The sequence below is a fragment of the Cloeon dipterum genome, chromosome 3, assembly GCF_949628265.1.
Source record: "Cloeon dipterum chromosome 3, ieCloDipt1.1, whole genome shotgun sequence".
Lineage (NCBI taxonomy): Eukaryota > Metazoa > Arthropoda > Insecta > Ephemeroptera > Baetidae > Cloeon > Cloeon dipterum.
Window position 1 is genome coordinate 18,780,335 of NC_088788.1, and position 27,296 is coordinate 18,807,630.

The 27,296-nt window shown below is 41.4% G+C and overlaps 5 protein-coding genes across 6 annotated transcripts; 2 read left to right on the forward strand and 3 right to left on the reverse strand.

Annotated features, from left to right (window-relative positions):
• The first annotated feature begins 218 nt into the window (after positions 1-218).
• Hrd3 (HMG-coA reductase degradation 3) lies at positions 219-6,557 on the forward strand. Of its 2 annotated transcripts, none has more exons than XM_065485824.1 (11): positions 219-495; positions 757-1,088; positions 1,143-1,366; positions 1,429-1,624; positions 1,984-2,264; positions 3,666-3,894; positions 3,951-4,099; positions 4,159-4,324; positions 5,192-5,439; positions 5,505-5,627; positions 6,029-6,557. In XM_065485824.1, the coding sequence occupies exons 2-11, from the start codon at positions 758-760 to the stop codon at positions 6,161-6,163; spliced, it is 2,082 nt and encodes a 693-aa protein (XP_065341896.1). In that variant the 5' UTR covers positions 219-495; position 757; the 3' UTR covers positions 6,164-6,557. The 2 variants fall into 2 exon arrangements, with proteins under 2 accessions (XP_065341896.1, XP_065341895.1); XM_065485823.1 differs by having other exon boundaries at positions 219-491.
• On the reverse strand, positions 6,544-22,017 carry LOC135940774 (uncharacterized). The gene is made up of 13 exons (XM_065485822.1): positions 21,932-22,017; positions 19,840-19,915; positions 19,696-19,785; positions 18,256-18,372; positions 18,057-18,157; positions 15,274-15,377; positions 14,336-14,620; positions 13,595-13,714; positions 13,349-13,530; positions 12,284-12,394; positions 12,101-12,141; positions 9,631-11,557; positions 6,544-8,743 (listed from the first exon to the last, which is right to left on the reverse strand). The coding sequence occupies exons 1-13, from the start codon at positions 21,976-21,978 to the stop codon at positions 7,274-7,276; spliced, it is 4,671 nt and encodes a 1,556-aa protein (XP_065341894.1). The 5' UTR covers positions 21,979-22,017; the 3' UTR covers positions 6,544-7,273.
• A 470-nt stretch (positions 22,018-22,487) lies between these two features.
• On the reverse strand, positions 22,488-23,839 carry LOC135940782 (COMM domain-containing protein 2-like). Its single transcript, XM_065485835.1, has 5 exons — positions 23,698-23,839; positions 23,341-23,418; positions 23,196-23,278; positions 22,971-23,141; positions 22,488-22,912 (listed from the first exon to the last, which is right to left on the reverse strand). Exons 1-5 carry the CDS (start codon positions 23,762-23,764, stop codon positions 22,718-22,720), a joined length of 594 nt encoding a protein of 197 aa, XP_065341907.1. The 5' UTR covers positions 23,765-23,839; the 3' UTR covers positions 22,488-22,717.
• Positions 23,840-23,844: 5 nt separating this feature from the next.
• Positions 23,845-25,402, forward strand: LOC135940783 (putative glutathione-specific gamma-glutamylcyclotransferase 2). Its single transcript, XM_065485836.1, has 5 exons — positions 23,845-23,987; positions 24,047-24,207; positions 24,356-24,394; positions 24,452-24,667; positions 24,725-25,402. Exons 2-5 carry the CDS (start codon positions 24,052-24,054, stop codon positions 24,890-24,892), a joined length of 579 nt encoding a protein of 192 aa, XP_065341908.1. The 5' UTR covers positions 23,845-23,987; positions 24,047-24,051; the 3' UTR covers positions 24,893-25,402.
• On the reverse strand, positions 24,925-26,471 carry Arl2 (ADP ribosylation factor-like 2). The gene is made up of 5 exons (XM_065485837.1): positions 26,029-26,471; positions 25,828-25,938; positions 25,599-25,761; positions 25,463-25,543; positions 24,925-25,197 (listed from the first exon to the last, which is right to left on the reverse strand). The coding sequence occupies exons 1-5, from the start codon at positions 26,091-26,093 to the stop codon at positions 25,063-25,065; spliced, it is 555 nt and encodes a 184-aa protein (XP_065341909.1). The 5' UTR covers positions 26,094-26,471; the 3' UTR covers positions 24,925-25,062.
• Between the last annotated feature and the right edge of the window lie 825 nt (positions 26,472-27,296).

Below are 27,296 nucleotides of genomic sequence, written 5' to 3' on the forward strand. Positions count from 1 at the left end.
GCCGCATAAAGGGGGAGTGTTTAATGGGGTTTGGCTGAGGAGTGAAAAGAAGTTAAGCGTAATTTTACTCTACAGCTAGATATAAAACAGGTATTACTAAAATAAGTTAAATTGTTTTAAAATTGTAATTTTTTTTAATTATTTCTTAAAAAATTCAGACATGTTTAAGGAAAAGCGGTCAGATTCTGTTAATCCTTTCGAAACACTACCGCCAAGGTACCGCTGCCAGCTGAGTTTGTCCACTCTTGCAAGCAAGGGGAATAGGGAATCAATTTCTGTGCCTTGGAAACGAAAACTGACCAAAGAGAAAGAGACCCGTCATCTCCAGTTGTTATTATGAAAACAACCAACGCAATAAGGGATATTTATCGTTAATCAAAGATTTAGAACCCTATGCACAGCACACTGAGTCGAGAATTTTCGAATAGAAGACCCCGTAGCCCAATGTGACGCAGCTACATCGCGATAATAAAAATCGCAACCATAACAAAGTATGTAAAGTTTTAGCATTTTTACGTGACAGTTGAAGTTCGAAAACTATTACCGCTTTGTACCTGCTAGATAAATATTTTTCACCACACTTATCGAACACTTTAGAGACACAGCTGTTACTATTTTTTGTTTATTTTGTTCCCACATCCTGCATTAGGGAAACAATATTTTCTTTCGTAAGTGATGTGGCAGACCACTATAATCTTTATTGCAATTTTGAAAACTTTTGTGGATTCTCTAAATCCGGCACTTAATTATTTGCAGAATGAAGCACAAGTGGCTGTTACTGGTGCTGGCCGCAGTGTGCGTGAGTCGGGTCTTGGCCCAGAACGACCGTCTGCAAAGAGCTGTCCGCAATAAGGATGGCATTCTAAAAATCAAAGAGGAGGGATTTTTTGATGGTGAAGACGATGACGGCGACGAGCCGGTCACACTGAGCGCCGAAGCCATCCAAATAGTGCAAGCACCTGATCTCTCTGGGGGCCCTTCCGATGAAGAGGGCAACGGCGAGTTGGAAGCTGACGAGGAGCTTCCTGAGGAAGCCGCCCCTGAAACGACTGAAGCACCAAAAGAATTATCCCCTGAGGAAATAAAAGGTTGCGCCAAGTTTGGAGGTTTACATATGAAAATATATATCATTTTTATTGCAGCCAATGAGTTGTTCAATAATGCTTGGGCAATGCTGAATGCAACAAGACCAAACAAAAAGGTGGCGTACAATTTGCTGCAAAGCGCTGCCGACCTGGGCCACGTCAGAGCCCAAGCAAAGTTAGGCTGGGCTTACTTGCTGGGCTCCCCATTCGAGCAGAATATCACAAAGGCTGTGGAAATTTTCCAGGAGCTTGCACAGCAAGGAGATCCAGACAGCCAACTGGTACCCTTTTAATTTATTTCATATTATGTGAATCAGTAATTTATTTTCCTTGCCATCCCCAGGGCCTTGGATTTTTGTACGCCTCTGGTTTGGGGGTTCAGGCGAGTCAATCAAAAGCACTACTCTACTACACTTTTGCTGCTCTTGGCAAGAACACATTTGCGCAAATGGCTCTTGGCTACAGGTATTGGGTCGGCGTTTCGGTGACTTCAAGTTGCGAAATGGCGCTCAACCACTACAGACAAGTCGCCAATTCTGGTGAGTCATCAAATAGAGGCAATTTACAGTTGATTTAGAAAGACCATTAATTGTTATTTAATGGAAAGTATCCCTACCACACAACAGCTACTTTTTTGGCGATATTTTTAAATCATTTAGAGTTAGTGATTATTTAGTTTATTTATCAGAATCGCATTATTCATGAGAATGGTTTTTGAAAATGAGTAAAAAATAAAGCTCATAAAAATTTCTTAAAGGTACAAAGCGATATATTTAAAATTAGAGCATTGGGAAAATTCCGAAAATTCTATCCTCATAGCAATAATTGATTTTAATTGGGATTTACCTGGCTTTTCTTCCATAATTCAATTTAATATGCAACGAAATTTCCATTTCAGTTGCTGAAGAGGTTTCCTTGTCTGGCGGGGCTGCGGTGCAGAGGGTCAGGCTGTTGGACGAGATGGAGACACCTGGCTACAACTCTGGCATCCTGGATAATGATTTGATGGAATACTACCAGCTGCTGGCTGAGAAGGGGGACGTTCAGGCCCAAGTCGGGCTGGGCCAGCTTCACTACCAGGGAGGACGCGGCGTGCAGCAAGATCCGCAACGAGCCCTCCACTACTTCCTGCAAGCGGCTGATGCTGGAAACCCTGTGGCCATGGCTTTTCTTGGAAAGGTGAGCAGTCATCCAAAATCAAAGCTAACCAGCCCATTGGCTCGCATTGTTAAGGCATTCTCAGGAGTGTGAAAACGAGGGGAGATATTTGAGCAGTTAAGGGATCTAATACTGGAACTGGCCGCCCCCTGTTAGAAATTGCTAAAGGTGGTTAGTTATGTGACTCAAAATGCTCAAATAGCTCTACGGGCTGGGAGGCTTAGGGACAACTGTCTGGTGTTTTAATTAAAGACCTCAGTGCGGGGAGGCAAAAAAATAGGGCCCAACCTCCTCTGCGGCCACTCAGGCACCATGTTATCTGCTCGGCGGTGTGATTGGGACCTGGGACCTAGTGAGCACATAGCCCATGGGAAGGGCTGAGCAGAGGATAATAAAAGCAATGATTTGTTCTTCAAACATGATCCTTCGAAAGAATAAAGTCAGGCGCTGAGTAGTTCTACTCTAAAACGCTGTCAGGTTGCTCAGGTTGTCAGGTCGCTCGGAGAACAATCGTGTCAAACAGGTCGTAAGACGTTAGAGGTTCTCGAGAGGTGGTCTAGTTCGCACTCAGTCGGGGCGTGTCGGCAAAGTGATGTAACGTTGCAGACGAGGGGTCTGCGGTGGAGCAGTAGGGTCCCTCAGATCGAAGAATTGGTGACCAGTGGTGGTGTTTGATACAAGCGCGGTCGGGTGTCCTGGCGAGACAGCGAGGGAACAGAGCTGAAGTTCAGCTGCAAACGTCCAAGGAGTAGAAGATGAGTATGAAAGTGGCATGTCGAGTGTCCATCAAGGATGGTCCTGCCTGTGACACTAGGTGCTGATCGGGAAGGTGGTTGTGCAATGCTGGCAAAAGATCCTCAAGCATTAGTGATGCCTACCTGATAGAGGTTGCTATTTTCAACGCCGGAAAGTAGTGATTGGAGGTGGCAGAATATCGTTGAAGCAGTTGCGCTCAGATTTGTGCAATAGAAGGTACTATTGAGTTCCAGAATTGCTTTTTCAGGCGCCAATACGTGAGTTGCACAAATTGAGATAGTGTCCGAATCGGTATCTATAGTGTCCAAAGATCTAGGGTTGTGTCTGATGGTAGCCAAGTGTCCAGGTTACTGATTGTGAGTTGATGCGTAAGAGTTGAGTGTTAATAAATATTCGGTGTAGGAGGTGAGATATCTGACGGCTGTTGATGGTTGAGAAGGCGGTCGAGAATGAGTGATCTGGGTGAGCGGAAGCGTCTATCAAGCGACTGGGTTGTCCAGGCTCAGTGTCCTGAAAGGTGAAATTGTCTTGGAACTACCTGTCACAACTTGTTGTTTTGTTAATATTATTTATAGCTGTGCACTATTAATCGGAATTAAATTGAGTTAAAAATTACAAAATTTGCCGAGTTTTGGAATTTGACTACTGATGATATTGCTCTTTCAGATTTACTTGGAGGGCTCCGATCTGGTGAAGCAAGACAACGACACAGCTTACAAGTATTTCAAGAAAGCTGCCGACCTGGGCAACCCTGTGGGACAGTCAGGGCTTGGTCTGATGTACCTGCATGGCAAAGGTGTCAACAAGGACTACACTATGGCCCAGAAATACTTCACGATGGCCGCCGACCAGGGTTGGGTGGACGGCCAGCTGCAGTTGGGCAACATGTATTTCAGTAAGCTGCTGCTGCTCTTTTTTATGTTAAAACTTTTCATTTGTATTGTTCCGCAGGTGGCTTGGGTGTCAGGAAAGACTACAAACTAGCCAATAAGTACTTCAGCCTGGCTTCCCAGTCCGGACATGTCCTCGCCTTCTACAACTTGGCCCAAATGCACGCTGCCGGCACAGGAATGATGCGCTCCTGTCCCACCGCAGTGGAGGTAACGGTTTTGTGTTTTTCCTGCGGAAGATGAGTTTCTGAATGCATTGTTATTTTCAGCTCTTCAAAAACGTGGCGGAGCGAGGAAAGTGGGGTGAGAAGTTAATGGAAGCCCACAACCACTATCGCGAAGGACGAGTTGACGAATCATTTGTGACGTACGCCTTTTTAGCAGAACTCGGATATGAAGTGGCTCAAAGCAATGCTGCATTCATTTTGGACAGAGGTATTTACAGAAGACCTATTTACTCTACAATCAGAATCTTTGAAAAAATATAAATGACAGGCAATTGATAGTTTACTAATATTCCATAGGAGCTATACAAATTCAAATCTCTCAATTTATAAAGATTGCTTTTACAGTGTCTTTATTTCCTAAACAAAGTAAATTTTTAAGATGAGAAATTTTAACCTGGTATGGTATTGCAATTTCTTATTTTTTTTCGGTGACATGATCAATACCAAAAATGCCTGACTGGAATATTTATTTCTTGTTTTTGCATTAATATTTTCTAAATGGACTCATTTAGCTTGAAAGTATTCTTTTTAAGTTTCAGCTCAATAAAACTAAAAAGTTAGAATGCCGCAATGAAATATCGATGTGGATCAATATTTTTTAATTTTGGATTTAATCTACTCTCACTACTAGATAGTTGTTTGATAATTTAATTTTAATTTAATCTTAATCCTTGTACTTTAAAACACAGATTGGAGCTCAGTTGTATTTTTTAAATATTCATACTTCATCTTAAACCGATGGAAAAGTCAGTGAAAATCATTGAAATCTCTTAAGTCAGCAGTAAAAATGTGCTAAATCTGTCCGCTGATGCAAAGAACGGTTAGGACAAAGCCGTTGGCTCGCATTGTTGAGCGCATGATTTGAGTCCAAGCGATGTTTGGTGTCAAGTGTGGGCTGATTTGCGCTAACATTTGATTTTCTTACATTATAATGACGAGTTGTGTTGCACGCATATTGCGTTTAATAAATCATTGAACGAATAATGCAATGACGAGTGGCCTTTCTATAAATTATTAAGATAAAAACACTGTTGTTGTTCTTTGTAACATAAAACTAAACGTAATTTCTTTTTAGATGAAGTGGAACTTTTCCCGACAAACGAATCTTTGGTGCGAGCCCTTCGTTACTGGGGCCGAGCCGCAGCCCAGGGGTCTGGAACCGCGCAAGTCAAGCTGGGCGACTATCACTACTACGGTTTGGGCACCCCGGTTGATTACGAGGCGGCCGCCGCGCACTACAGGCTGGCGTCTGATCAACAAAACAACGCGCAGGCCATGTTCAACCTGGGATACATGCATGAACAGGGTCTCGGAATGTCTCAGGTAGGAAATTCTGCGAGCTTTTTTTTTATAATTTTAACGTCTGTTGCTCTTGTTTCACTCTCCAGGACATGCATTTGGCCAAGCGTTGCTATGATTTAGCTGCGGAGACGAGTCCTGACGCGAAAGTTCCTGTCACGCTAGCCCTCATGAAGTTATCCCTTGTCTTCGGTTTGAATTATTTCCAAGAGGTAAGTGCATGTGATTTTATGTTTGCGTCAAGGTTGCCAGAGCACAGAATTTCTTAATAACTGACGTTAAAATTCCGTGTTACATCAGATTTCGTAATTTTTTAATTACTCATTTAAAGTAAGACATTTGATTTCAATATGTGCTTCTAAGATTTTTTGTTCTTACTCTGCACAAGCCTGGAGAATCAGATAATAATAATTGTAATCTTCGTTTCATCGCATTTCCGCCATAAATCATCAGTATTGATGAATTTTTAAATTAATTACCCTTTTATTTGAAATTGCAAAAAATGCTAACAGTTAAAATCTACCAATAAAAAAATCCCCATTTGAAATATTAAATACACCTTGCCTGGATGAAACAAGTTCCATTGGCTAATGCAAAAAATCGCCTGTCACAGGGTGGCTGGCAAGATTGGATCCTGTTGCTCCAAATCGATCGCGCTTTGGGGCCAAATTGGGACCTTTACTTGATATCATGTCTCGTGGCCGCGCTGGCTCTCCTGGTGTACCTGCGAAGACCTCCTCAGCCGTAGAGACAGTGACTGTTTAAAATACGATGGATTTTTACAAACGAGTTTAAAGCGAAAGTGCGGGCCTGAGCTGCTGAGTGGAGTTCAGTTGGTCCTCAGTTGGCCTCGTTTCACATTTTTTGCGCGCGGGGTTGCGTGAACCGTGCATGTTAAATCTGGAAATTGTGCGAAGCAGCGAATTTGGCCAAAGGTTTTGAAACCTTATGTGATTTGGTTTGTTGACTTTTTATTGTTCTTATGTTTCTGCGTTAATTTTTGGAATTTCTGCTCTCGCGGCGACAGGGGCGTCGTCTGCTCGAACTGAAATCCCTAAAATTATGTTCTCCAATGATTGTTGTGAAATTTCCTTGGATGCGCACTGTGTAAAATGAATATAAAAGTGATTGAAATAATAGAATTTGTATTATTAAATAAACATATTACAAAATTATCTAAGTACAAAAATAACACAAAACTTACATTACACTATTATAATTTTTAATCTAAAATTAGCATCAATTTTGGTCATTTTTCTTTAAGAGTCCAGGGCACTTTGGTCTAAATTTGGGATCGCCTGATTTTCCCGAAATTGCGGTGATTTGGAATTTTCCAATATATTTGGATATTGCCAGAGTTGCTGGAATTTAAAAAAATCATGTTTTGTTCCAATTAAAAGGTTAAATTAAATATCGATATCATACCAAGGAAATTATTAAGAAGAGCGAATGAAAGCTGGTTCAAAAATTTGATATTTGACCATTTGCCATGCAAAATCCCAAGATGATTTTTAATTTTTTGAGCTGGCAGTTCTGCGCATAACTCAAAAACTGCGTTGGATCAAAAATTTCCCCTGGGGATATCTCTTAACTCATTGGATACAACACGAGCTCAAAATGTCACCAAAATCTAAACCGTCAAATCATAAGGGTTTCCTTGTCAGTATTTTATCAATCATGATGTCCGAAAAGTAGCAGAATTGAGTCGGAGAAAGTTGAAACAAAATATGATATTATATTTTTGTACAAATTCCTTCCTTTCGGACATATATTCTAAATCACCTATTTCGGGCTGATTCCATTCAGATTCAGACAAAAGTACGCGTCGCCGAAGTTTTTTTCGTTTCTTGGGTCTAACTCACAAATCCTCATCAGGGTTCCTTTGATTGTCCTGTCGCGCCGACTGGATGATCCTCTTCCGAACGCCTAGCAGGTACCGCATATAAGCCCTTGGCGAGAATTGGGGTCTCGGTTGGTGGGGCAGCGGGGGCAGTTGGTGGGGCTGCTGCCAACGCGCCCTCTGCCTGCGCACCGGCCGCGGCGGCTCCTCTTCGCACAGCTGTTGCCACTGCGGCGGATTCCTCAAACTGGCCTCCAGTCTCGCACACGAGGCCTCCAGCTGCCGCTCCAAGGGCGAGGGTTCGTACCAAGAAAACCGGGAGGGGGCGGTGACGGGTTGCGCAGGGTAGGAGCTGCTGCAGTGGAAGCACGCGCCTCGCGAGTGCGGACGCTCCTCGAGGGGTCTCGGTGGGGTCGGCGGGATGTTGTGCTCGATTTGTCTGGACAGATCGCTCAGGCTGTACAGGAGGTCGGTGGCCTGCGCCAGGAACTGACGGATCGGCTCCTGCTCGACGCCGATTTGCGTCATGTCGCCGACGCTGTGGCACCTCGGCGAGCCGCAGCGCGGTGGACTGCGGCTGAGGGCGTCCCTTCGCAGCCGCTCGGGGCTGGGGCTGCTGTCTTCGCTCCAGCCGCGGCTGAAGCGGGACGCCCCGGGCACGGACAGACTGCGCTCCCGCAGGGGCCTGCTGAATCCGGGGCTGGGCGACCGCGACTGTGGCACGGGCGGCAGGCTGGTCTTCTTGATGATGGGCTTGGGCGAACTGGTCACCGGCGACGGCAGGCTGTGCGTGCTGGGCGAGCTGATGAGGCCGCAGCCGCTGATGTCGGACCAGGAGACGGCCTTTTTGCCAGAGTTCCTGCGTCTCGCAGGCATAGGTGGGGGGCTTGGCGAGTCGGACGCCCGGCGCACTTGCTGTCCGAGGATGATGCCTTTCATCTCGGCCCACGACTGATGCGTCTCGAAGCCGGTAGATTTTGGGAACTCTGGTGGAGGGGAGTCGTCGAAGTCATCGTCCGTCGAGCGGACTTCGCTGTCCGACGGCGTCAGGGCCTCGCACCGCAGTCGTTTGAAGTTGTGGTTTGGCCCGTCGGAGGTTTTGGTTTGCTCCAGGAAAGAGCGGGTGTCTTCGGGCGCGAGGTCGTCCGTGCTGCACGAGCGGTTAGAGTCGCTTTTTGAGTTGCGTTTTGTAATGCGGCCCAGGGCTCTGGTGGCCGAGTCCAGAGACAGCGAGCGGCGTAGACCTTTGGAAGAACGCTTGATGAGCTCCATCAGCACGGGGGGCGAGTTCTTCTGGTTGGGTCCAACGAACACGAAGGTGATGCTGTCCTCGGAGTTGAAACTCGCGTCTCGACGCACGATGCAAGGCCCTCTCGCCGGGGTCGTAACGCTGATGTTAAGGAATTTTCTCTGGTTCGGGTCTGCCCAAGGAACTGGAACGGCTGGATTTTCGACGCTTTGTGAAGCCGTAGACTCACAGTTTTCCTTCTGAAACGATAATGACAGATTTTGTAACTTATGTCAAAAAATTTATTAAAAAATGGTTCAAAAAAATTTTAATAAAATTAAACCATATATTTATTCACTGCAAAAAATACTTAAAAATCATGTTAGCCTTTACTTATATTACCTAAAATTTGGAAAAGCTAAATCTTCCCTGATATTATAGCCGCTAAAATATCGGAGAAAATCAGCTCCAAATTTTGCATTCCAATAAAACATTTTAGCGTTTCTCGTCTTTCTATTGAAAATCTTGATTAATTTAACAGGAGGGAAATTAAGCGCTCATGTGATTAACACCGTTGGTTAAATCGCGACGAGAGGAATCAAAATAAAGCAAATAAAAGAAAATCAACAAGCAATTTTTCGAGACATTAGGCAAAATCTGAAATTTAATTGTTAATTCTATCCTGATCGATTATTGCACATTTTAAAGAGATGATCGAACCATTCATTCTTAAATTCTATAAGAAATTCGAAGCATCAATATCTGCGGAGCCATAATGCAAAATATTGTTCATCATTGTCCTGTAAGATCCTTTTAAAATATTGCATAAAGTCGACTGGTCCTTCAATTGGCTTAAAACACAATTATTATTTTTGCAAATAAATTAACTCCAAACTGCGCAAAATGTGTTATCCCCATTTTAGCTATTTTGAGAACTTGGCAAGATTGAAGAGAACGATTTAAATTGTGACAGCAAAAAGCGTTCTTATCATTACTATTTTTTTTAATTTCATTCAACTGGTGGGGTGTTAAAACACGTCGTGTCACAATCTTATTCACTGCGAACAGAAGTGGCTATACAGTGTGCATGTTTAAATGCCATTTGGCGCCGATTTACTGGGTGGGTTGCAATGCGTGTTCTACTTGCCTCTTGCACTGGGAGCCGAGCCATATTCCCATTCGATTTCGAGCTGGTCGGGTCACGCGCATCCTGTATTTTCTTGATCTCGTACGCTTCTTCCTCGTTCAAATATTGATTGGTATGAAATTTATCGCTGTGAACTTTGGTGTCAGCGGACGAATCATCCAGCACTGACCTAATTTCCGGATGCCCGCATGATGCGTCAGAATTAATTTGGTCGGCGGAGCAGGATTTCGCCTGCTGATAATATTCATCTTGCGAAGAATCGGAGGAGAGCGGCGTCCTGATGGACGCGGTCGTTTCAGTCACGAATTGTTGCGGCGCCGTGAACGTCGGCGGGGCGCTTTTGCACATGAAGTCTTCCAGGCCCTTCGTGAACTCTGGATAAAAACTGTTGGAGATCAGTCTTGCACTGTCGTTGGGGTAGCACACGGTCGGCTTGTTGTGCAAAATACTGCCGATCGCGAATTTGGGCCTGATTTTCAGCTCGCCCTCGAACAAAATCTCTGGTTTGGCCGGCGGCGTGGGCGGCCGCACGTGATTGCAATTAGCGTCGCTGAACGAAATTGAGCAAGTCGGTGGGTTGGCGAATTTGCAGCCGGCGCCGTTATTGTTCGTAATCTCGATGGTGAAGTTCTTGTTTTGGTCCATTTTCGGGCTTTGGGATAATTTGGGCGAATTGCGTGCTTCGAAGGAAAAGGCCGTCGGGGAAGCAGCGGTCGCGTCGCTTTGTTCACTGTGCTCGCTGCTCTCGAGAATCGTGTAGAGCGACCGCTCGAAACGTGCCGTCGGCGCGTCTTGGCTCTGCTGAGGAGTTTGCATGAAGTACAAAATGTCGTCACCGGACGAAGAGTCACTGCCAAAACTGCCACCCTCTGAGCTCAGTGGCGACGGACACGAGTTGTTGTCGTCGCTGGACAGCGGCCGCGACTCGTCAGAGCTGTGCACCACTTTCACCACGCCGTCGTCACTGCTGACCTCGAGCTTCACCTCCCAACCACCCTGAGAGCCCAAGTCACTTTTCAACACAATTCTCTTTCCCTGCTGCTGCTTCGGCGAGCCGTCCAGCAGGTCGTCCAGAGAGTCCGTGTCCACGCTTTTGTGCAGACAGTTGTCCAGACTGTCGTCGGAGAAGCTGCACTCGTCGCTGAGCTTTTCACAGCTGCGGCACTGGTTCAGCAGGTCCGGCTGCACGACTGTGTCCAGACTGGGGTGTCGCAGCAGACACACGGGCAGCAGGATGTCCGAGGCGAGGAAGGCCGTCGGCAGGCGGCTGTCCGTCTCCACGGCCGCCTCCTTGGTCGAGTGCGCCTCGCTATCCGTCTGCGTCTCGACTTCCACCTTGCCCTTGGCCTTCCTGTGGGCCTCCAGCAGCCGCTTGCTCAGGTCCCTGAGGCGGTTGGCGGCTTTGGAGCACGTCTCGCTTTCCTCGCCGGTCGCGGCAGCGGCCGCGAAGGCTAGGGCCCGCTCCCTGATCTTCTTGATCGGGTACAGCCGCTTGGTCACGTCGGCCACGATGTCCTGCTTGGTGCGCTTCTTGTTCTTCAGGGCGGTCAGGTCCGGCGAGCTGGACGACCGCACCCTGATCGGAATTCCGCTCTTCGGTCTGTTCGACAAACTCCTCCGGCTGTCAAGACTGCGGTTGGACTCGAGACTGCTGCTGCTGGACGCCAGGGAGTTTTCGGGAGAAAGGCCCGAGTCGGCCTGAATCGAGTCTTGGGAGGAGTAGTCGCGGTGCTGGCTGCGGCTGATCTTGCGGGACGGACTGCGGTAGACGAGGTCGCACGAGGAGGAGAGGCGCGGATCGGCCTCCAGCAGCATGACCGGCAGCAGCGTGCATGGCAATTCCTTCACTTCTACTGCCTCTTCTGGTGGTGCCGCGGGCGGGGGCGCGGGTACGGCCTCGCTGACGCTCGAGCTGCCCTGGCCCATGCTGCGAGAAAAAAAAATCAAAGTAAGGCTTCGTCAGTGAGAGATGAAAGCGAGCGATGCGTGCACATTTTAATTCGATTATTTTGAATATTCTTGGCACCACGTTTGCTCCGCGAGTTTATTGCGATAGCAAAGCTTTCGTGAGCGACTTGAAACATTCGCGACAGTTTTAGGGTATCTGCACCCCTCAGAAATGGATAAAAAGTGACGCCAATTGACCTTTAGCGGAAAAAAGACACTTTATGAGAAAACTTGTAAAAAGCCACGCAATATGCAATGAACTATGCAACAAATTTGTGTTGTCATTGCGTGCTCCAAAAACGCGAGGAGACAACTATTCCACTATTTTACATTTTCTAGTTTCTAATATATGCAGGGGAATCGTTCGTGAACCAACGGGAAATGGCAATCGTAAATATCAAGCCCTCCGTGACGTAGGCAACAAAAAAATCACAATTATCTGCGGGTCTTCAGCCTATGGACAGCAAATATCGAAGAGCGTTGCGAATTTTTATCAAGGATAAAAGAAATGGAAAATACTCACAAGAATTGCAATGTTGTCGAGTATGATTGAGGGCAAGGGTGCTGAAACAGAACAAGTGCGGAGTTGAGACTGAATTATTAGCGTATACGTAGTGGCTCGCGCCGACGCATGGCATTACAGCCGAGCGGACCGCCGCTCAAAATAGAAAGGCAGAGAAGAAACAGCGAAGAATTCGAGGACTACCTGTAGACTAGAGATGTGTCTATGGTAGCGAGCGACCCAGCGTTTCGCCTTCATCTCGTCCTGACTAGCCACGCAAGGAGATATCAGCCGCTTGTGTTGCACTGTGCCATTCTGAAAATTTTCTTAATTTCATTTCTACAATATATCTCTAACTTACAATTAACTATATCAATTATTCAATAAGGAAAATATTAAAAAAATGAAGTTAAGAAACAAATTATTTGTTCGTAAAGTATAAAGAATAATTGGATAATTTAAACCACAGGAAACAAGAAGATTTGCTAGAACCCTCAGCAATCAGCATTTTTCATTCCTTCTCTGATTACAAATTTTCACGGAAATATCTAACAAAAAAAAAAAAATACAAAATAATTTCACTGGATTTTTTTCCCAAAATAAATGATTCTTCTGGTTCCAAAATTTTTAAAATGTTAAACACCAATCAAATAAAATTTTCAAACATTTTTGAACACGCCTTTTTGCGACTTTTTTTAGTTAGCTTGTCTTAATTGATATTTAAAACAGATCTTTGGACCTGTTAGAAGATATGAAAATTTATCATGAAGGGCGTAAGACACCATTTTAAAATGGCGGTTAAAGTTTTTGCTAAAGTAGTTAATATAAAATTGACATTTATTCGGGAAAATCAATGAATTTCTGCAAATATTAATTTTTGGGGATTTTTTCTCTCTTTTTATCTCTGTCGGAGTACCGGAATGGATTAGGCGATTTTGGGCAAAAATAAGTTAGTTTATGGTTTATATAAGAATTCTTGATAACGTTTTATCTAACAGAGCTTCAGAATAAATTTTTGTTAATATTAATTTTTACCAACCCTTTCATTCCATCTTAAAAATGTCAACGTTTATCCTGTATAAGGCAAGATATTAAAAAGGTTGGAAGCTAGCTTCCAATTTCTTATGTTGCACCTTTAATGTGAAAATTTTGGAAACGGGTTTATATGCTAAATTATTTTTTTTTCATATTAATCCTTTTTATTTCCTGCTCATAGTTGAACTTGGAAATTAAATTATTATATTTTTCATACAAAAATTTGAATCACACCATTTGCATTTTTGCAAGTGCGGCTCTGAGCTGTGCCACCTCGGCCTTCAGCTCCAGTATGGTTTTGTTCGTCTCGTCGTTGGTAGCGTTCATTTTGGGCGTGTTGATGATGTACTTTGCCCGCTGGGCATAACGCAAGGTGTTCACCGTCTCACTGTAGCTGCCGTTGGCCGGAGAAACAGCTGCAAAGGAATATTATTTCAGACGTTTCATTCGGTCTACGGCGGAATTAATAAATTTGCTCACTGGCTATCATGAAAGTGTTTGCGTTTCCACCAAGCGAGTCTCTCAAAAGCCAGGTTAGCACCGAATCCCTGTACGGAATGTAGACGTGATAGCGGCGTTTACTGTTGCGAGACTTCTCGGCTGTAAAATATAAGCAAACGATCGATAGAATGGCTGGGAAACAAACCAATTTTCAATGTATGGCACACACATGGATCAAAATTTGTGTTCAAGCAAATAAAAAATCTGCTGAGTGGATATACTTTCAACTTTTTGTTTCGAGCGTTTATGCAGACCCTGCTTGCCATTTCTTGCCATTGTTCATTAATCTTAATAATAATTAATTTACACATGCACATATTTAAAATGAGCAATAAACAATGACCAGTAATATATATTGCAATCTTGTTCTCATCAAAGGCAAATCATTTGATTGAAGGTCTCTACAAACAGATGCAGAGAGTGTGTTTGTTTTCCCGCACTGCATAAATACATGTGCACAATTTAATCTGAAATCTGCGGCGCTGCATATATATAACACGACACAGCAACTATGTGTTTATTCACACAGTGCAGCAGTGTTGTTCTGATAAACTTTGCCAAGGCAATAAATAGCGAGCTATCTGTGTGTAATGTTCGCTGCGACCTTAAACAAGACAAGGATTGAACGCCGCGCGCGCCTGGCGCATTCGTGCGTTATGCAGCCCGCTGGACAGACCCGATGGGCGGATTGCATACCAATTCTCGAAAATTTGGACTCACCGAGCGCCGAAATCACATTTCCGAGGGTGACCAGCGACTTGTTTATGTTGGCGCCCTCCTCCTTGCGTTTCCTGCTGCCCCCAGAGGCGGCTCGTTCGCTGCCGGCCAAGTCCACAAGGTTCGCCTTACTGCTGGCCTGCCGCCTCGCGAGGCAAAGGCTGAATACCGCGTGGCTCCTGCTTGAGCGCGAGTGCTCGCCCAGCTGGGCCGTGCACCGCCGCGAGTTGCCTTCGTTCAGTAGGCCGATCAAACTGCCCTCGTCGCTCACGCAAATTTCGCTTAAACCTGCAGCCACAATTCATCATGAGAATTAGCTTTCGAAAATTAAAATGCATCCCCCACTTCTGGGTGTTCCAAAAGAATGAGGGTACAGATTTGCAAATAAACTTGCTAGTTTTTTTACAATTTTGCCTGATTCCAAACACAGTATTTTGTCATTTCCGCTTATTTTTTCAACCATTTTCACAACTTTCTCTAAATGGAGATGTAATAGAAAAAAAATTAACTTCTTGAGATTTCTCATGGTTGCAAAAAAATCCGCAAAAGATCTTGAAAAAACCAGTGCATTCCTGTATTATTTTTTTAATTTTATTTTTTACCAACTTCTTGCAGTTATTTGCAAACATTTTTTTAATATTTGTTAAGTTTCCCCCTTGATCTTGATTTATGCAATGGGAAAATTTGAACATTCTGGCCAAACAGTTGACAGGAGAACAGCATTTTTTTAACTTTAACTCTTGGAATTTTTACACCTATTAGAATATATTAAGTTTTGGGTTTTGTTGGGGGACAAAATTAAAATACGAATTTCTCGCATTTTTGCGGCTGAATTTGAAAAAAATCGATTGGTTTTTAAAGCAATGCTGATCTCAATTTTTTCTTCAATTTAGCCTTAATTGTGGCTTCATTTTTATAAACTTGGTTCAGATTTGACTCACCTTCTACATATGTGCCTTTTTGCGGGTGCTCCCTGACCTTGAGGTGCGTGGAAGATCGGATTCTCAGCAAGTCTCGCACTCTCTCATTGTGTATCTCCAAAAAGCTGGAAATTTAGAAATGATCACGATAGAATTGTTGCGCCACTTCTCGAGAGCCCAATGTAAAATTCTAGCGAATAATTTTCAATTGGATCTGCTCCACTTCTGACTACACCATGCAATAAAAGCATTGCATGTTGGGGCGCGCCTCTGTTTTTACCGTAGCGCTAAACAAAAGCGTCTGTTTACGTGAACGTCGACAAGTTGAAGCTTTATAAATATATAATCAAATGAAATTTCACGTGTCTGATGTGTGTATTTTTCATCCTTTATATGCAAAGACTCAACCTAATTATTTTATTTTTCTCCCTGACAAAATGCGAATTCTTCCACATTATAATAATGAAAATTTACATTTCAGTGCGTTTAGAAAATGAATAAAAGGCAACGCCGCTTTTTAGGTGATTATTCAAGTTCTTTGTGCATGTTTGAATGTCATAAGTTGAGGGGTTTCTCGATGAGCTTATTTATATTTGATTCGCCTTGCGAGTGTTAGTCGTGGAACGTGCACAACCGCATTTGATGTTTGGCGCACGAGAAACAAAACAAGATCCGATTCCCTCATTTCCAACCCTAAATTGCTGCTCGTGCGGTTTCAATTTCTGGGAGCGCAATTTGTCGCCAATTCCACTTTATAATGGCCAATTGGAATTTGCGCAGAGGCAAAAACATAATTTAATTCAGCTTGTTTGTTTACTTTAGCCCAAAATAAGCAAATAAGAAAAGTTTCCTCTTGGAAATTACTACGGAAAATGGTGTCTGATGTGGGAGTTTCGTAGTTTGTCCATCGCACACTCACGGACTCACGAGGTTGATAAACAAACACGCACAAGAAATGGTATCGATGGCATGCCAAAGCGTTTGTGAACGCAAAATTCTCCATTTGGGGGGTGGGGTTTGTTTCCTTCTCCAAGCCGGCGAATAGTACGCTCGGCGAAATCGGTGGATTTCTATTTGTTTCTCTGCACCTCATGCATGTAAAACAATCGATTTCTGACCTTTTTTATTCGCCTCTAAAATTGTTTTGTAAGAATGCGCATAGCGATTGCTGCACGAGAGGCAGAATTCCTTCGAGGATTTATCTCCAGATAATTCGGAAATCGGATGAAGTAATTGAGTGATATGTGAGGAGGAAGAGGAGAGGGGTGCTAAGCGTCTGCCACTCTTGCCTTTCGTGATCAACGCGCCTGCTAATTGACAAGTATGCAATCTGCTGGACGGGAAAAACGTGCGGGCTGCCTAACTCTTGAATGAACGAGGGAAACTCGTGCACGCTACTCATTAATGCACAAATTGCAAGTTCTTTCCTAGTAAATGGAATACGAAACTTCCGCCACCTCCCTTCATTTATCAATTTGAATTGGATTTTTCTCAACGAAAGACAATTAAACAGAATTTTTATGTTAAATCCGCAAGGACATTTATGGAATAAAACTAGAACACATGGTACAAGTATTTTTAATTGTAAAACAGAAAAATGAATAGTAATTCACTCGTTTACTGTTTTCGATTTTATTTAGCAACGATTAAACGACAATCGCTTATGCAGAACATACTGGGGTATGAATTTTGTCTTGGAGGTAAAATACTACTGATATTACCTGAGGGGTCGAAACAGCCGCTGTTTAGTATGTATGAGAGCGTGTTATTTAATTTGTTCCTCTCAACATTTCACAATTATCTAGCCATCTTGATTTAATCCACGCAGAGCTTTGCCATTCGTTAATTTAAAATTTCATAAAAATAAATTTCCCGATAGTAAAAGATTGGCAGAGAAAATAAAAAGAGTGCCAGATTAATAAAAAAATCGAACAGTTATGGGCATACATAATTATAAAAAACGACAATAAATAAACGAAAAATTATGTAATGTGTCGCGGCAATCTCAAATGAATTATATTACTAATTTGTCAAAAATCTTTTCATGGATTTTAATTTTTAAATTAGCGCAACGTTTAAAATTGTCAAATTCTATTCCAAAAGTGTATCTTCGCATTAAACGTACCAAAAATTAAAAACAAAAGAGTGAATTAAGAATCTTCTGCGGTTCGTTCTATGGTTATGGATTTTTTATTGCAGGCAAAGGTCAAAACAACCACTGCAGTCCGAGAACGTACGAAATAAATTTTCTCTTGAGTCACTCTTCTTAGTTTGACAAATTTGGATTGCATCAAAAATCCTTATAAGAAAATTAAAATAAAATATGCCTTTTTATCAAAGTTAATGAAACAAGGTTTTTTTTAAAGAGTGAGCTTAAACTATTTTGGAAGGAGCAGATGCTTAAAAATCACTGATATGTAGCTCTAAACTCAAATAGAGTTGCCAAAAACTCTGTTGCATGGGTAATCGCAAATTTCACGTTCAGCACAAGCACAACAACAGAGAAGAATAGTAAGAATTATTTACGACTCACGCGAAATCTCTACCTCCGAAGCATTTGCTTACAAGATTATTCGCTTCTGAGAATCCTTTAATAACGAAGCGAGTTTGTTCGTTTTCTGGCGACTGCCACACACACACACATTCACACACACGGGCGAAGCACGACTGCACGGCGTTTCGGCTCGCCCGAATCGCACTTACTCACGGGGGTGTCAATGCAGATCACGCTATCCGCGCATTGATCCGCGCCGCAAATCAAAAAGCAAAACACCCTGGCTGCCGCGCGCACATATAATACACACCTGACTGTGATTCGGATCGGATGCTCGTGACTGGAAGACGTTTCGCCGGCCAAACGAGGAAACACGGCGCGGCAGATGCGAGGTGTCAGTCCTGGACACTCCTGTGTGTGCCATCGCCAAAGTGCAGTTTTATTAGTATATTACTTTTTTCTACAAATCCATTTTTGTCCGCCTATTTTTAAAATGAGGTTTTACGTACCTGTGAGCCCATCATGGTGAAAGTTTTGCCTGTGCCACTCTGCCCGTACGCTAGAACGCAGGAGTTGTAGCCGCTGAAGGCCGAATTTATCACTTGAGAGCCGACGCTCTCGAAAATCTGAAAGAGCATTTTAAATCGTATAAAATTACAAATTTAATTCCAATGTAAGAAAAAAATATTGTTGGCAAAATCGCTTCCGCGTAAATAAATTCAATTTTGGAAGTAGATTAAAATCAGAAAATAGAAAGAAATACACACGCAGGAAATTTAATGAAATTTAAATGAAAGGCTGGATCAGCTCTTCTATATCCACTTAAAATTTCACTAATTTTTACTTTTTGTTAAGGGGATTTTTTTATAACTAAAACATTTACACAAACCTTCTCACCTCAATAATTGTATTTTAATTGTAAGGTCAAAACCGATAGACAAACTATTTGAGAGAAAGCTCTTCGAAATCGTAAAAAGATAAAAAAAAACCACTCATAATTTGCTTCTAGAGGATTGATAGTGCAAAACACCGGAAAATCCTTGCTGCCAATGCATAAACTATTCCCTCAGGTTTAATTCAAAATCAAAATTGATCTAGTTGTAGCCCTGTATTTTATCCAATATATATATGAAAGGTCTCACTGCAAGGTTAGTATGTTTTTTGAATGGTGAGAGGACCAACTCCCTTCTCGAAATGTTATTATTATTCCACAGCAAAGAGTTTCTCCAAAAAGTTTCATACATTTTGCTGGATAGATCTCATCGTGAGGGGTATTGAAATTTGCCAAGAAAATTTATGATCAGAGCTGTAAATTTTAGCTAAACAAAAGTAAACAAAAATGAATCAAACAAAATTAGAATTCTCTTGTGATAATTTCACATTGTATTTCAACTTGTTATAACAATTATTTTCTACTGCGTATTGTCAACAACACTTATAATATAATTTAATTTCCAAATGTTACCCTTTCCATTAAATTTAAATCAAAATATTTTGTCCATTAATCCAAGAATGTGTTGTAAGTTTGATTTTTTTAATTTTCTTTGAATTTAACATTCAACTTAAAAATATTAGCCAAAAATGAAAATAGTAAAGAAGTTTGTTCTGAAAAAATTGATTTCAGAGTAGGAGTTTTTTTTAGCGAATTGTATGTTTGATTTTCTCGTTATTTATGGACGGATATGAGATCCACCTTTCCAGCATGTTTGAAAGTTCACAATTTGCTCAGTAGATTATAATGGGCGATATGATATTAGATTTATACTTATAAATGAAGAGAGCTGTCACGCGAACGCTCTCACTGAAAAACTCGACTCCGGCGCCGATCATCCCGCGTGCGCCTCTAACCCACATCCCCTCGGCATGAAAAGTTGAACAACCCCGTACCGCCCTATATCACACAGTGCTTTTTGATTCGGACCAAAAATTCAAAACATTTATATACTCACTTGTTCTTGCTGCGTGTCCCAGTCGAAGCACTCCTGGAATGCGAACACTCGAATTTTCTCTCGGCTGTCGTACTCGGCATTGTCTGGCACCTTGGACAGTTTGACTTTCAGATTTTTACGAGATAAATACGAGCAATCCCTCACCTTTGTATTCGTAACCTCGACAGTGCTGTTTTCATGATTGACTCTAACGATCACAGGCTCTTTGTCAACTTTTTCCCTGGAAATTGAAAGAAAAATGAACTTGTTTGTTGAGGATTTGTATTATCAATCTTCCAATACATCATCGTAAGCGCAGAGCAAACATTCAACATCCAGCGTTCGTAATGGAGTGTTTAACTTCTTCTGCTCAGTAAAGATTATCTCTCGAGAAAATATATAATGCTTGAGTGCAATTCAAGTTAAATGTCTAGTTCAATGGGATGGAAATAGAAATACTGCCGAGGCATTAACAGACGCATCCTTTTCCTCTTTAGTACGATATTTTTAAATTTCAACGGATAAAAAATTACCACGTGTTTTATTAAAATGTTTTCCCTGTTAACGTTAACACACTTAATATGCCAGCCAAGCGTCGAGACATTACAATTCCAAATTAAATTTGTAATATTTAAAAGTTGAAATTAAAACCAATTGATTTTATGATTTCAAACTCCGAAATACTTGTGGTAAAGACTCTACAGAAATCCTTGCCTGTAATTTTGTTTACAATTTCCCTAATTTTTTAATAGAACATAAAATTAACGTATTTTAATGACCCTTTCAAAAATTACCCAGAAAAAAAATCTTGTTGATTTTATATTTTACCAGGTACCAAAATGTGTTTTAATTAGAACACACAGCATTTTAATTAATTTATTTCTTTGAATCATACTATGCATTAATGTTTATCAGAATTCAGAATAGCGAAAAAGGCAAATTAATAGATAGTTTAGTCGTACACGACCTTTGCTAAAACACATTTGTTCTGTTTGAATTTTATGAAGGCGACTTTGCTTGCGAGCCGGCGTTGCGTCCGTCGAGACAGTTTGGGGCCCGCGAGTCTCTTTTTAGTCACCGCAGAGAGCTGGAAGTAGAGGCGAGTCCAAATAATAAAAAACTGCATCTGCGCCGGTTTGAATGATGTATATGCCAGTGTGCCCAACTAAAAATAGCACGCGCCGTTCGCCCCTGTGCGTAATCCCGAAGGAGATTCCGGTTGCTTCCTCGTTTGGGCCTGCGGCACTCGCATCCGCCACCATTTGTCTTCTTCCGACGGCGTGTTAATGTTATTTGTGTGTGTGCAGTGAACACATGGGCGATTAGGGGAAAAGGTGCGTTTGCCTCGAGGAAGTGCGATGAACGGGGGCGTGTGAGCAAGATAACGCACTATTTGGCTTTTAGGGTTCAATTTGGCGTAAAATGTCTTCAACGGAGTTGACTGAACTTATCTGTCCAAATATTCTGATTTTTTTTTAAATTTATGGTTTCAAATTTTAAAATAAAATTTAATCTATTTAAAAAGAAAAATCACGTGGGGTGTGAAGTCAATTATACTGATTATGTAATGTGATATTAATGTTATCTTACAATTTTTTTCGATTTGTTAGCCTTTCCCGTGCCTGATTTTTTACTTGGGAGTATATATATATAGCCATTGTAAAATCAGTAAAATTTTAATTTAATTGTTTAAATCGAAATTAATTACAAGGAACTAAGTCTAAAATCAAAATAAAAATAAAAACTGAATGGGTCGCTACTCTGTGCGGAAATTAATCCAGCGGATGGCAGAATTTCACAATTGGCCGGCCATCCTGAATTAATTTCCGCGCAGGGTAGGCCATTCATTTAATTTAATTTTAATAAATAACCTGCGTGTGTCTATCTATCTTTATCTGTTTATTAATCCTTTTGAATTCTAGCTGTCGGAAGTGAGATATAAATAAATGAAATGCGGAAATTTAATCAGCTGTTTCATATATGCCGCATTTTAATAAGTAAATTTTAGATCAGAAAATACTTAAATAAATTGCACGTCATTTTTTGAAAGGATTAAAATCCTTTCATGAAATTATATAAATTAAAAAGACAGTGCTGTCTTTTTTTAAAAGTAACAAAACCGAGTCAGCTGTCCTGTTGATTAATATGATTAGAAATATATCATCTCCATATGTATATGATGAAGAATATTATTTACATAATTTTCTGGCGATCTCGTTCAGCACATTAAATACAAAAAATTTGTAAAAGTACTCACTTGAGCGATGGGGGTCTAACCCTGACAAGAACTCTCACGTTGGCCATGACTCATCGCGAGCAAAGTGTGGACTGGCGGCCGCCACGAAGTGTGCTCCTGCTCAGCATCCACCAAGACTTTTTCTGTCATTATTAGCGTGTAGCTTCACGCGCGCGTCGGATTTTTCGGGAAGAGAAAGCGCTCGCGATAGAGGCAACAGTTGAGCGTGCGAGCCTCTCACGCGGTGTCAATTCGACTGGCGCAACAGGGTGTTCACGCCCGCACACCATTTCAACCCCTTCTCACACCTGGCCACGGCGACAGACCAATTAAATTGATTTTCTCATTTCTTTTGTTGCATGTGCGGAGCCATTCGTCACCAGAAATTGGTGCCGAAATTCTAAATCTTGAACGTGAAAATTTGATTTGATTTTTAAATATATTTTCTAAATTTGCTTTTTAGTTTAATTTAAATTCAGCCTCCTCAGTGTATTGCAAGCTGTTTCTACAGCCATTTTTAAAGGGGGTTGAAATATAGCAATTTGAGAGCTATTTACCTTGGAAAAAAACACTTAACTTGGCTTAGTAATAATTGCTTTAATATCAGTTGAAAGATCATTATTCATTACATTTAAATTATTAAATGCTGAATATTTGGAATAACATTTATAGCTTTTTAATTTAAGGACTTAAATCAGACACTCCAATTTCGAAACCAGCATTTATCAGGCTAAATCTTAACTTGTTTGTAGACTCTTTATTAGGCTCGAAAATTATAAAAATAGATAAATAGAACAGACATCAATTTTAAGTCAAAGGAGCCATTCGAAGGGCTCGTCTCGAATGCCTTGAGTTAATTTCAGCCAGTGCTCTTTCAAACACTTCTGTAATATGCAACAGTACATCAGGAGGGACAGAGAGGCACATATATCCTGTGGAAAGTTGCAGTTTTATCACAATAGAACACTCTCCAGCTGTGTTGAGCAACGATCTGCTCATCATCTGCAAAAAATTAAGAAAATAACCAATTTTAGCTATTTATTTAATTTGCAGCTCTTACCAGTGCCTCTAACCTCCACTGAAGATTTTTGTAGTGGGGTGTGTGCAATTTCAACGGTCGCAAATCATCTTTAGAAATCAAATTGCTCTGCAGGTGCTGTAACAGGATTTTTCTGTGCTCTTCAGAAAACCCCAACGCCAGCAATGTCACATTTAACTCTTCTTCGCTAACCTAAAATCCGATAATAACTGTGGTGCAAAATTTGTATTATAAATTTAAATTTACTTGATATCTGCAAGTTTCCACCATGAGGTAAATTATTGATTTTAAAGCATTTTCGACGGTATCTGGACTGACATTCAATTTATCTGTTGAAAAAATAGAGGAAATTAGTAATACAATAATTGATTTTTAACCATTCATATTTTACTTGCTGCGTTAGAGTATGCCTTTGGCACTGTTCCTTTTTCCAGGTGCTTTTCTGACAGCTGACAGAAGTTTTCCAAAACTAGAAAAAATCAAATGAAAATTCAAAAAGTCATGAGCGTCAGAGTGTATGACCGTAAAACTAAATAATTTATACAAAGGGTTGCATAATTTTTATCCTTCTATGGAAAGCAATTCGCTGTGGCAGCGCCTTTTCCCAGTATCACAAACAAAAGAGTTGATTTTCGATTTTTGCACACATTGTTGAGCGATTTTTGCAACCCGCAAATTTTGCTACAATCGGAAAAGATACTGGGATTGGTCGCTGCCACAGCGAATTATCATTAAATTTAAAATTCACCCTCAGGAGGTTGACTGCTAAAGAATTTGAGGTGTTCTTCATGTTTTTCCTTCAATTTGATCAGCATTGTTGTCTATTTTCTCAGATGATTAGTGCAGGAAGCAGATGATCACACAAATAAGGGGAAACCGACGCAGGCACACCCACTTCAGTACATACCACACCCCTGCATTAACACATGATTTTTGTTTGCCTTTCTCGTCTTGCTTGATTTTGCAATAAAAAGTGACGACTCTGTAGCTTAGAGGGTCCTAACTGGATTTTGCAAAAGATTTTCATCATCATTTAAGGTAAACCGAGACGAAATAATTCGTCAAAGAGACTCAGAAACAAATTTTTTTTTCGGCAGGAAAAATGGCAGGCAGTCAGGACGAAGTTTGGATTTTTGCTTATGGGTCGCTTATGTGGAAAGTCGACTTCGCCTATTCAGTCAGCATCCCAGGCTATATATTTGGGTTCAAAAGAAGATTTTGGCAGCTAAGTGAGGACCACAGAGGTGTCCCCGGCAAGGTAAAAAGCTTAAGAATTTTTCAACAGCACAGAACGGAAGTCGCTACTTCCTCTGGACTATCTTTCATCTTTTACGCGTTATTTAATGCTGTGATGAGTAATCCAGTATGTTCCGTGTAAAAATGACCAGAAAATAATGATTTTTCAGCCTGGAAGAGTTGTGACATTGGTTCCTGGAGACGAATCTGTAAGCTTTTTTGCTAAAATCGTTACAAATTAATCTAAAATCACCCAATTTTACAAGGACACTGTTTGGGGCACCGCATATCGGCTTCAAGGGTCACCTGCAGAAGTTGAGCAAGTCATGGAAAAACTGGACCACAGAGAGAAAGGAGGCTATGAAAGATTATCAGTAGACTTCTATTATAGAGATGGAGAAACCGTCATCAAAGATGTTACCATTTACATTGCTTCGAAGAGCAATCCACTGTTCTCCCCTCACGAGGGAGATGTCGACTCGGTATTTTAAAATGCAAACTCATCAGAAGCCTTTTAAAATTCACGCATTCACTTTTAGCTCGCCAAACAAATTCTAAATAGTCATGGACCAAGTGGCTCCAATGTGGAGTACGTCCTCAAACTAGCAGAAGCCATCAGGTGCCTGTATCCAGACGAGGATCACCACTTAGACGACCACGTCATGGAGCTGGAAGCCAAGCTGAAAAGCCTGCAGACCAACAGATAACTACTGTGATTTCTTAAATTAAGAGACAGCTCTTATCCATGGTCTTTTTTTATTAATCAAGTTAGTACGTAGATAATCAGCTAACAGTAAAATAAATATTATTGTTTTAAGCATGAGGACTCGGCGCGCAAGGAATGGACTGAGTTGGTGCGAATGTTGTGCATTACTTTTTAGTCCAGAGTAAATATCCTAGCTGCTATGTCATCGATTAACCAGTCCATTCCGGGCAAGAGATTCTCTCCAGTCAAGGCACTGCACCACATTATCCGCCAGTGGTGCGTTTTAATTGTTTCCAACTGCATCACCTGCAAGATATTTGCAATTTTAAGTTTATTTTTAATGGCTACTTAAATTGGAAAATTGACCAACGTTGAGTATGCCGATATTACGGACCAAAATGTGTTTCATATATTTAATTGCACGGTAATTCTTTAGTTATATAACCAAAAGCAACTGATTTGTAATTTTGAAATGCAGCTTGATAATAAAAACTAAAAGCATTAAAATTTACCACGTCTTGATTATCTTTGACCTAGATCATTGTATGTAATTCCATACTTTTAAACTTACATCCTTAATTTCTTCAGCTGTCAAAGCACCGGGGAGATCCTGCTTATTTGCAAAGACTAGAAGTGTTGCTCCTGACAGCATCTAATGATTCAAATTAAGATCCTCCATTCCATTTATTACGAATGATACTATTCACCTCCTCCGCAAGCAAGCTGTGCAATTCTCTGCAGCAGTCTTCGAGTCGTCTCTTGTCAGCACTGTCGACGACCCAAATCAGTCCGTCAGTGCTCTCAAAATAATTTCGCCAAAATGAACGAAGAGATTTCTGACCTCCAACATCCCAAAAATTCAATTTGTAGCTGAAAAATGAAGGAATGATGAATGAATAGCTAATCATCAAAAAATTAAAGTAAAATTAAACTCACCCACGATGTTCAAGAGTTTTGATGTTGAAGCCCAAAGTTGGAGAGATGGTGTTGACTTCCTCGCCATTAAACCTTTTCAATATCGTAGTCTTTCCAGCGTTATCTAGTCCTCTAAGTGAGAATTAAATAGTCAAGAAAAATACTCGAAAATACGCAACAATATTTTCTCTAAATTTTAAGTCAATTATTCAAAAAGGATACAAAATCAGCAGCCTCATCTCCTTCTCCTTCTGCTTCATCTTCTTCAAAATCGTCATAAGGCCCATTTTGTGTCGAAATTTCAGTCCAAAGGCCCCTTCAAACAATTAAAAACAAATGCAAACTCGAGAGAGTCAAGAATGGTCAGTATGGTAGGGCTCGTTCTGTTTATGTACAAAAAATTAAATGCCCAGAGCCACGCCCTCTTTTCTTTCAAGGAGGTTGCTGACAAGCTGGAGGAGTGGTTGTCGCACTTTTTCTACCCCGGGCGGGCAGCAAATTTTGCCTAAATCTCTCTGTCGGGTCTCGTGTAGCTGGACCTTGTTGTGGCCGACCTACAGGGGAGGCTGTCCGTTTCGCTGCATGTTCGTCCAAGGTACGTGCTACATTATTGCGACGCAGGACATTTTTTGCGGGGGTGGAGTTAGGGTGGGTTCATACTCTGCAGGGGGGGTGATGAACGAGCTGATTTTGCGTTTGTGTAATGTACATATGTAAGTTCCCCTGCGCTGACACCAATTGCAATATTTATTAACTAGCAATTTTAATTTCAATTTGGCGTTTTTTTTATATCAATTATTTGCAATTATTAAATAATTTGATTATTTTTTTCGGTTAAAATGTTTCAATTAAATGCGGTTTAACTAATTTTTTATTTATCCATTGGTTCGCTTTTGCACATTTAAATTTTTGATTTATAATTCGTGCTCTATGAACTGTTTGCAACAGCAAAAGTTCAATGTTATTAGAGGTTAACGAATTGCGTGAATTGCAAGTTGCAAAATTGAAACAACAACTTGCAGCCAGTGCACATAAAGTTATAGTTGAACCAGAGAGTTGTGTAATCCCATTCGTGTCGGTGGCAAAGCCTTTAATACATTATTGCCAATTAAATTGCTAGCTTCTGCAATCAGAAAAACCCCAATTACTCAGCGCGTGTATATTGAATTGTTTGTTTCAAATCTCGATTAAAATTAGGCTGCAACAATAAACGTTAATTAAATTGTTTGAAGTTAGATTAGAACAAATTCCCTGGCCGTGAATTTGGCTTCGAGAAGGCCATGTTTGACGTCGCCTTCTTCATAATAGAATCACGTGGGCTTGCCAAAATACATTTTCGCTCTTGACTCTGCGCAGTGCGAAATTATTTTACGAGGGAGCCGCGCGATTCATGCCAAAACCTGTTCCAACCTGGCCGAACTTCAAGTCAACATGTTCTGGAATCTTTTAGTAAAATCTGCTTGAAATATTTTTATCTAAATTAGTTTTGT

Bases quoted from the DNA above. Each gene is read 5' to 3' on its own strand.
- Hrd3 (XM_065485824.1), top strand. From the start codon at position 758: ATGAAGCACAAGTGGCTGTTACTGGTGCTGGCCGCAGTGTGCGTGAGT. The intron at 1,367-1,428 runs GTACCCTTTTAA...TGCCATCCCCAG, and splicing joins GAGATCCAGACAGCCAACTG to GGCCTTGGATTTTTGTACGC. The intron at 3,895-3,950 runs GTAAGCTGCTGC...ATTGTTCCGCAG, and splicing joins GTTGGGCAACATGTATTTCA to GTGGCTTGGGTGTCAGGAAA.
- LOC135940774 (XM_065485822.1), bottom strand. From the start codon at position 21,978: ATGGCCAACGTGAGAGTTCTTGTCAGGGTTAGACCCCCATCGCTCAA. The intron at 18,158-18,255 runs GTACGTAAAACC...TGGCACACACAG, and splicing joins TCACCATGATGGGCTCACAG to GAGTGTCCAGGACTGACACC. The intron at 12,395-13,348 runs GTGTGATTCAAA...GAAAATTTTCAG, and splicing joins CACTTGCAAAAATGCAAATG to AATGGCACAGTGCAACACAA.
- LOC135940782 (XM_065485835.1), bottom strand. From the start codon at position 23,764: ATGCTGATCAAATTGAAGGAAAAACATGAAGAACACCTCAAATTCTTT. The intron at 23,142-23,195 runs GTAAATTTAAAT...ATCGGATTTTAG, and splicing joins TGGAAACTTGCAGATATCAA to GTTAGCGAAGAAGAGTTAAA. The intron at 22,913-22,970 runs GTAAGAGCTGCA...AATTTTTTGCAG, and splicing joins AGTGGAGGTTAGAGGCACTG to ATGATGAGCAGATCGTTGCT.
- LOC135940783 (XM_065485836.1), top strand. From the start codon at position 24,052: ATGGCAGGCAGTCAGGACGAAGTTTGGATTTTTGCTTATGGGTCGCTT. The intron at 24,208-24,355 runs GTAAAAAGCTTA...ATGATTTTTCAG, and splicing joins ACAGAGGTGTCCCCGGCAAG to CCTGGAAGAGTTGTGACATT. The intron at 24,395-24,451 runs GTAAGCTTTTTT...CAATTTTACAAG, and splicing joins TGGTTCCTGGAGACGAATCT to GACACTGTTTGGGGCACCGC.
- Arl2 (XM_065485837.1), bottom strand. From the start codon at position 26,093: ATGGGCCTTATGACGATTTTGAAGAAGATGAAGCAGAAGGAGAAGGAG. The intron at 25,939-26,028 runs GTATCCTTTTTG...ATTCTCACTTAG, and splicing joins GAGATGAGGCTGCTGATTTT to AGGACTAGATAACGCTGGAA. The intron at 25,762-25,827 runs GTGAGTTTAATT...TTCATTTTTCAG, and splicing joins AAAACTCTTGAACATCGTGG to CTACAAATTGAATTTTTGGG.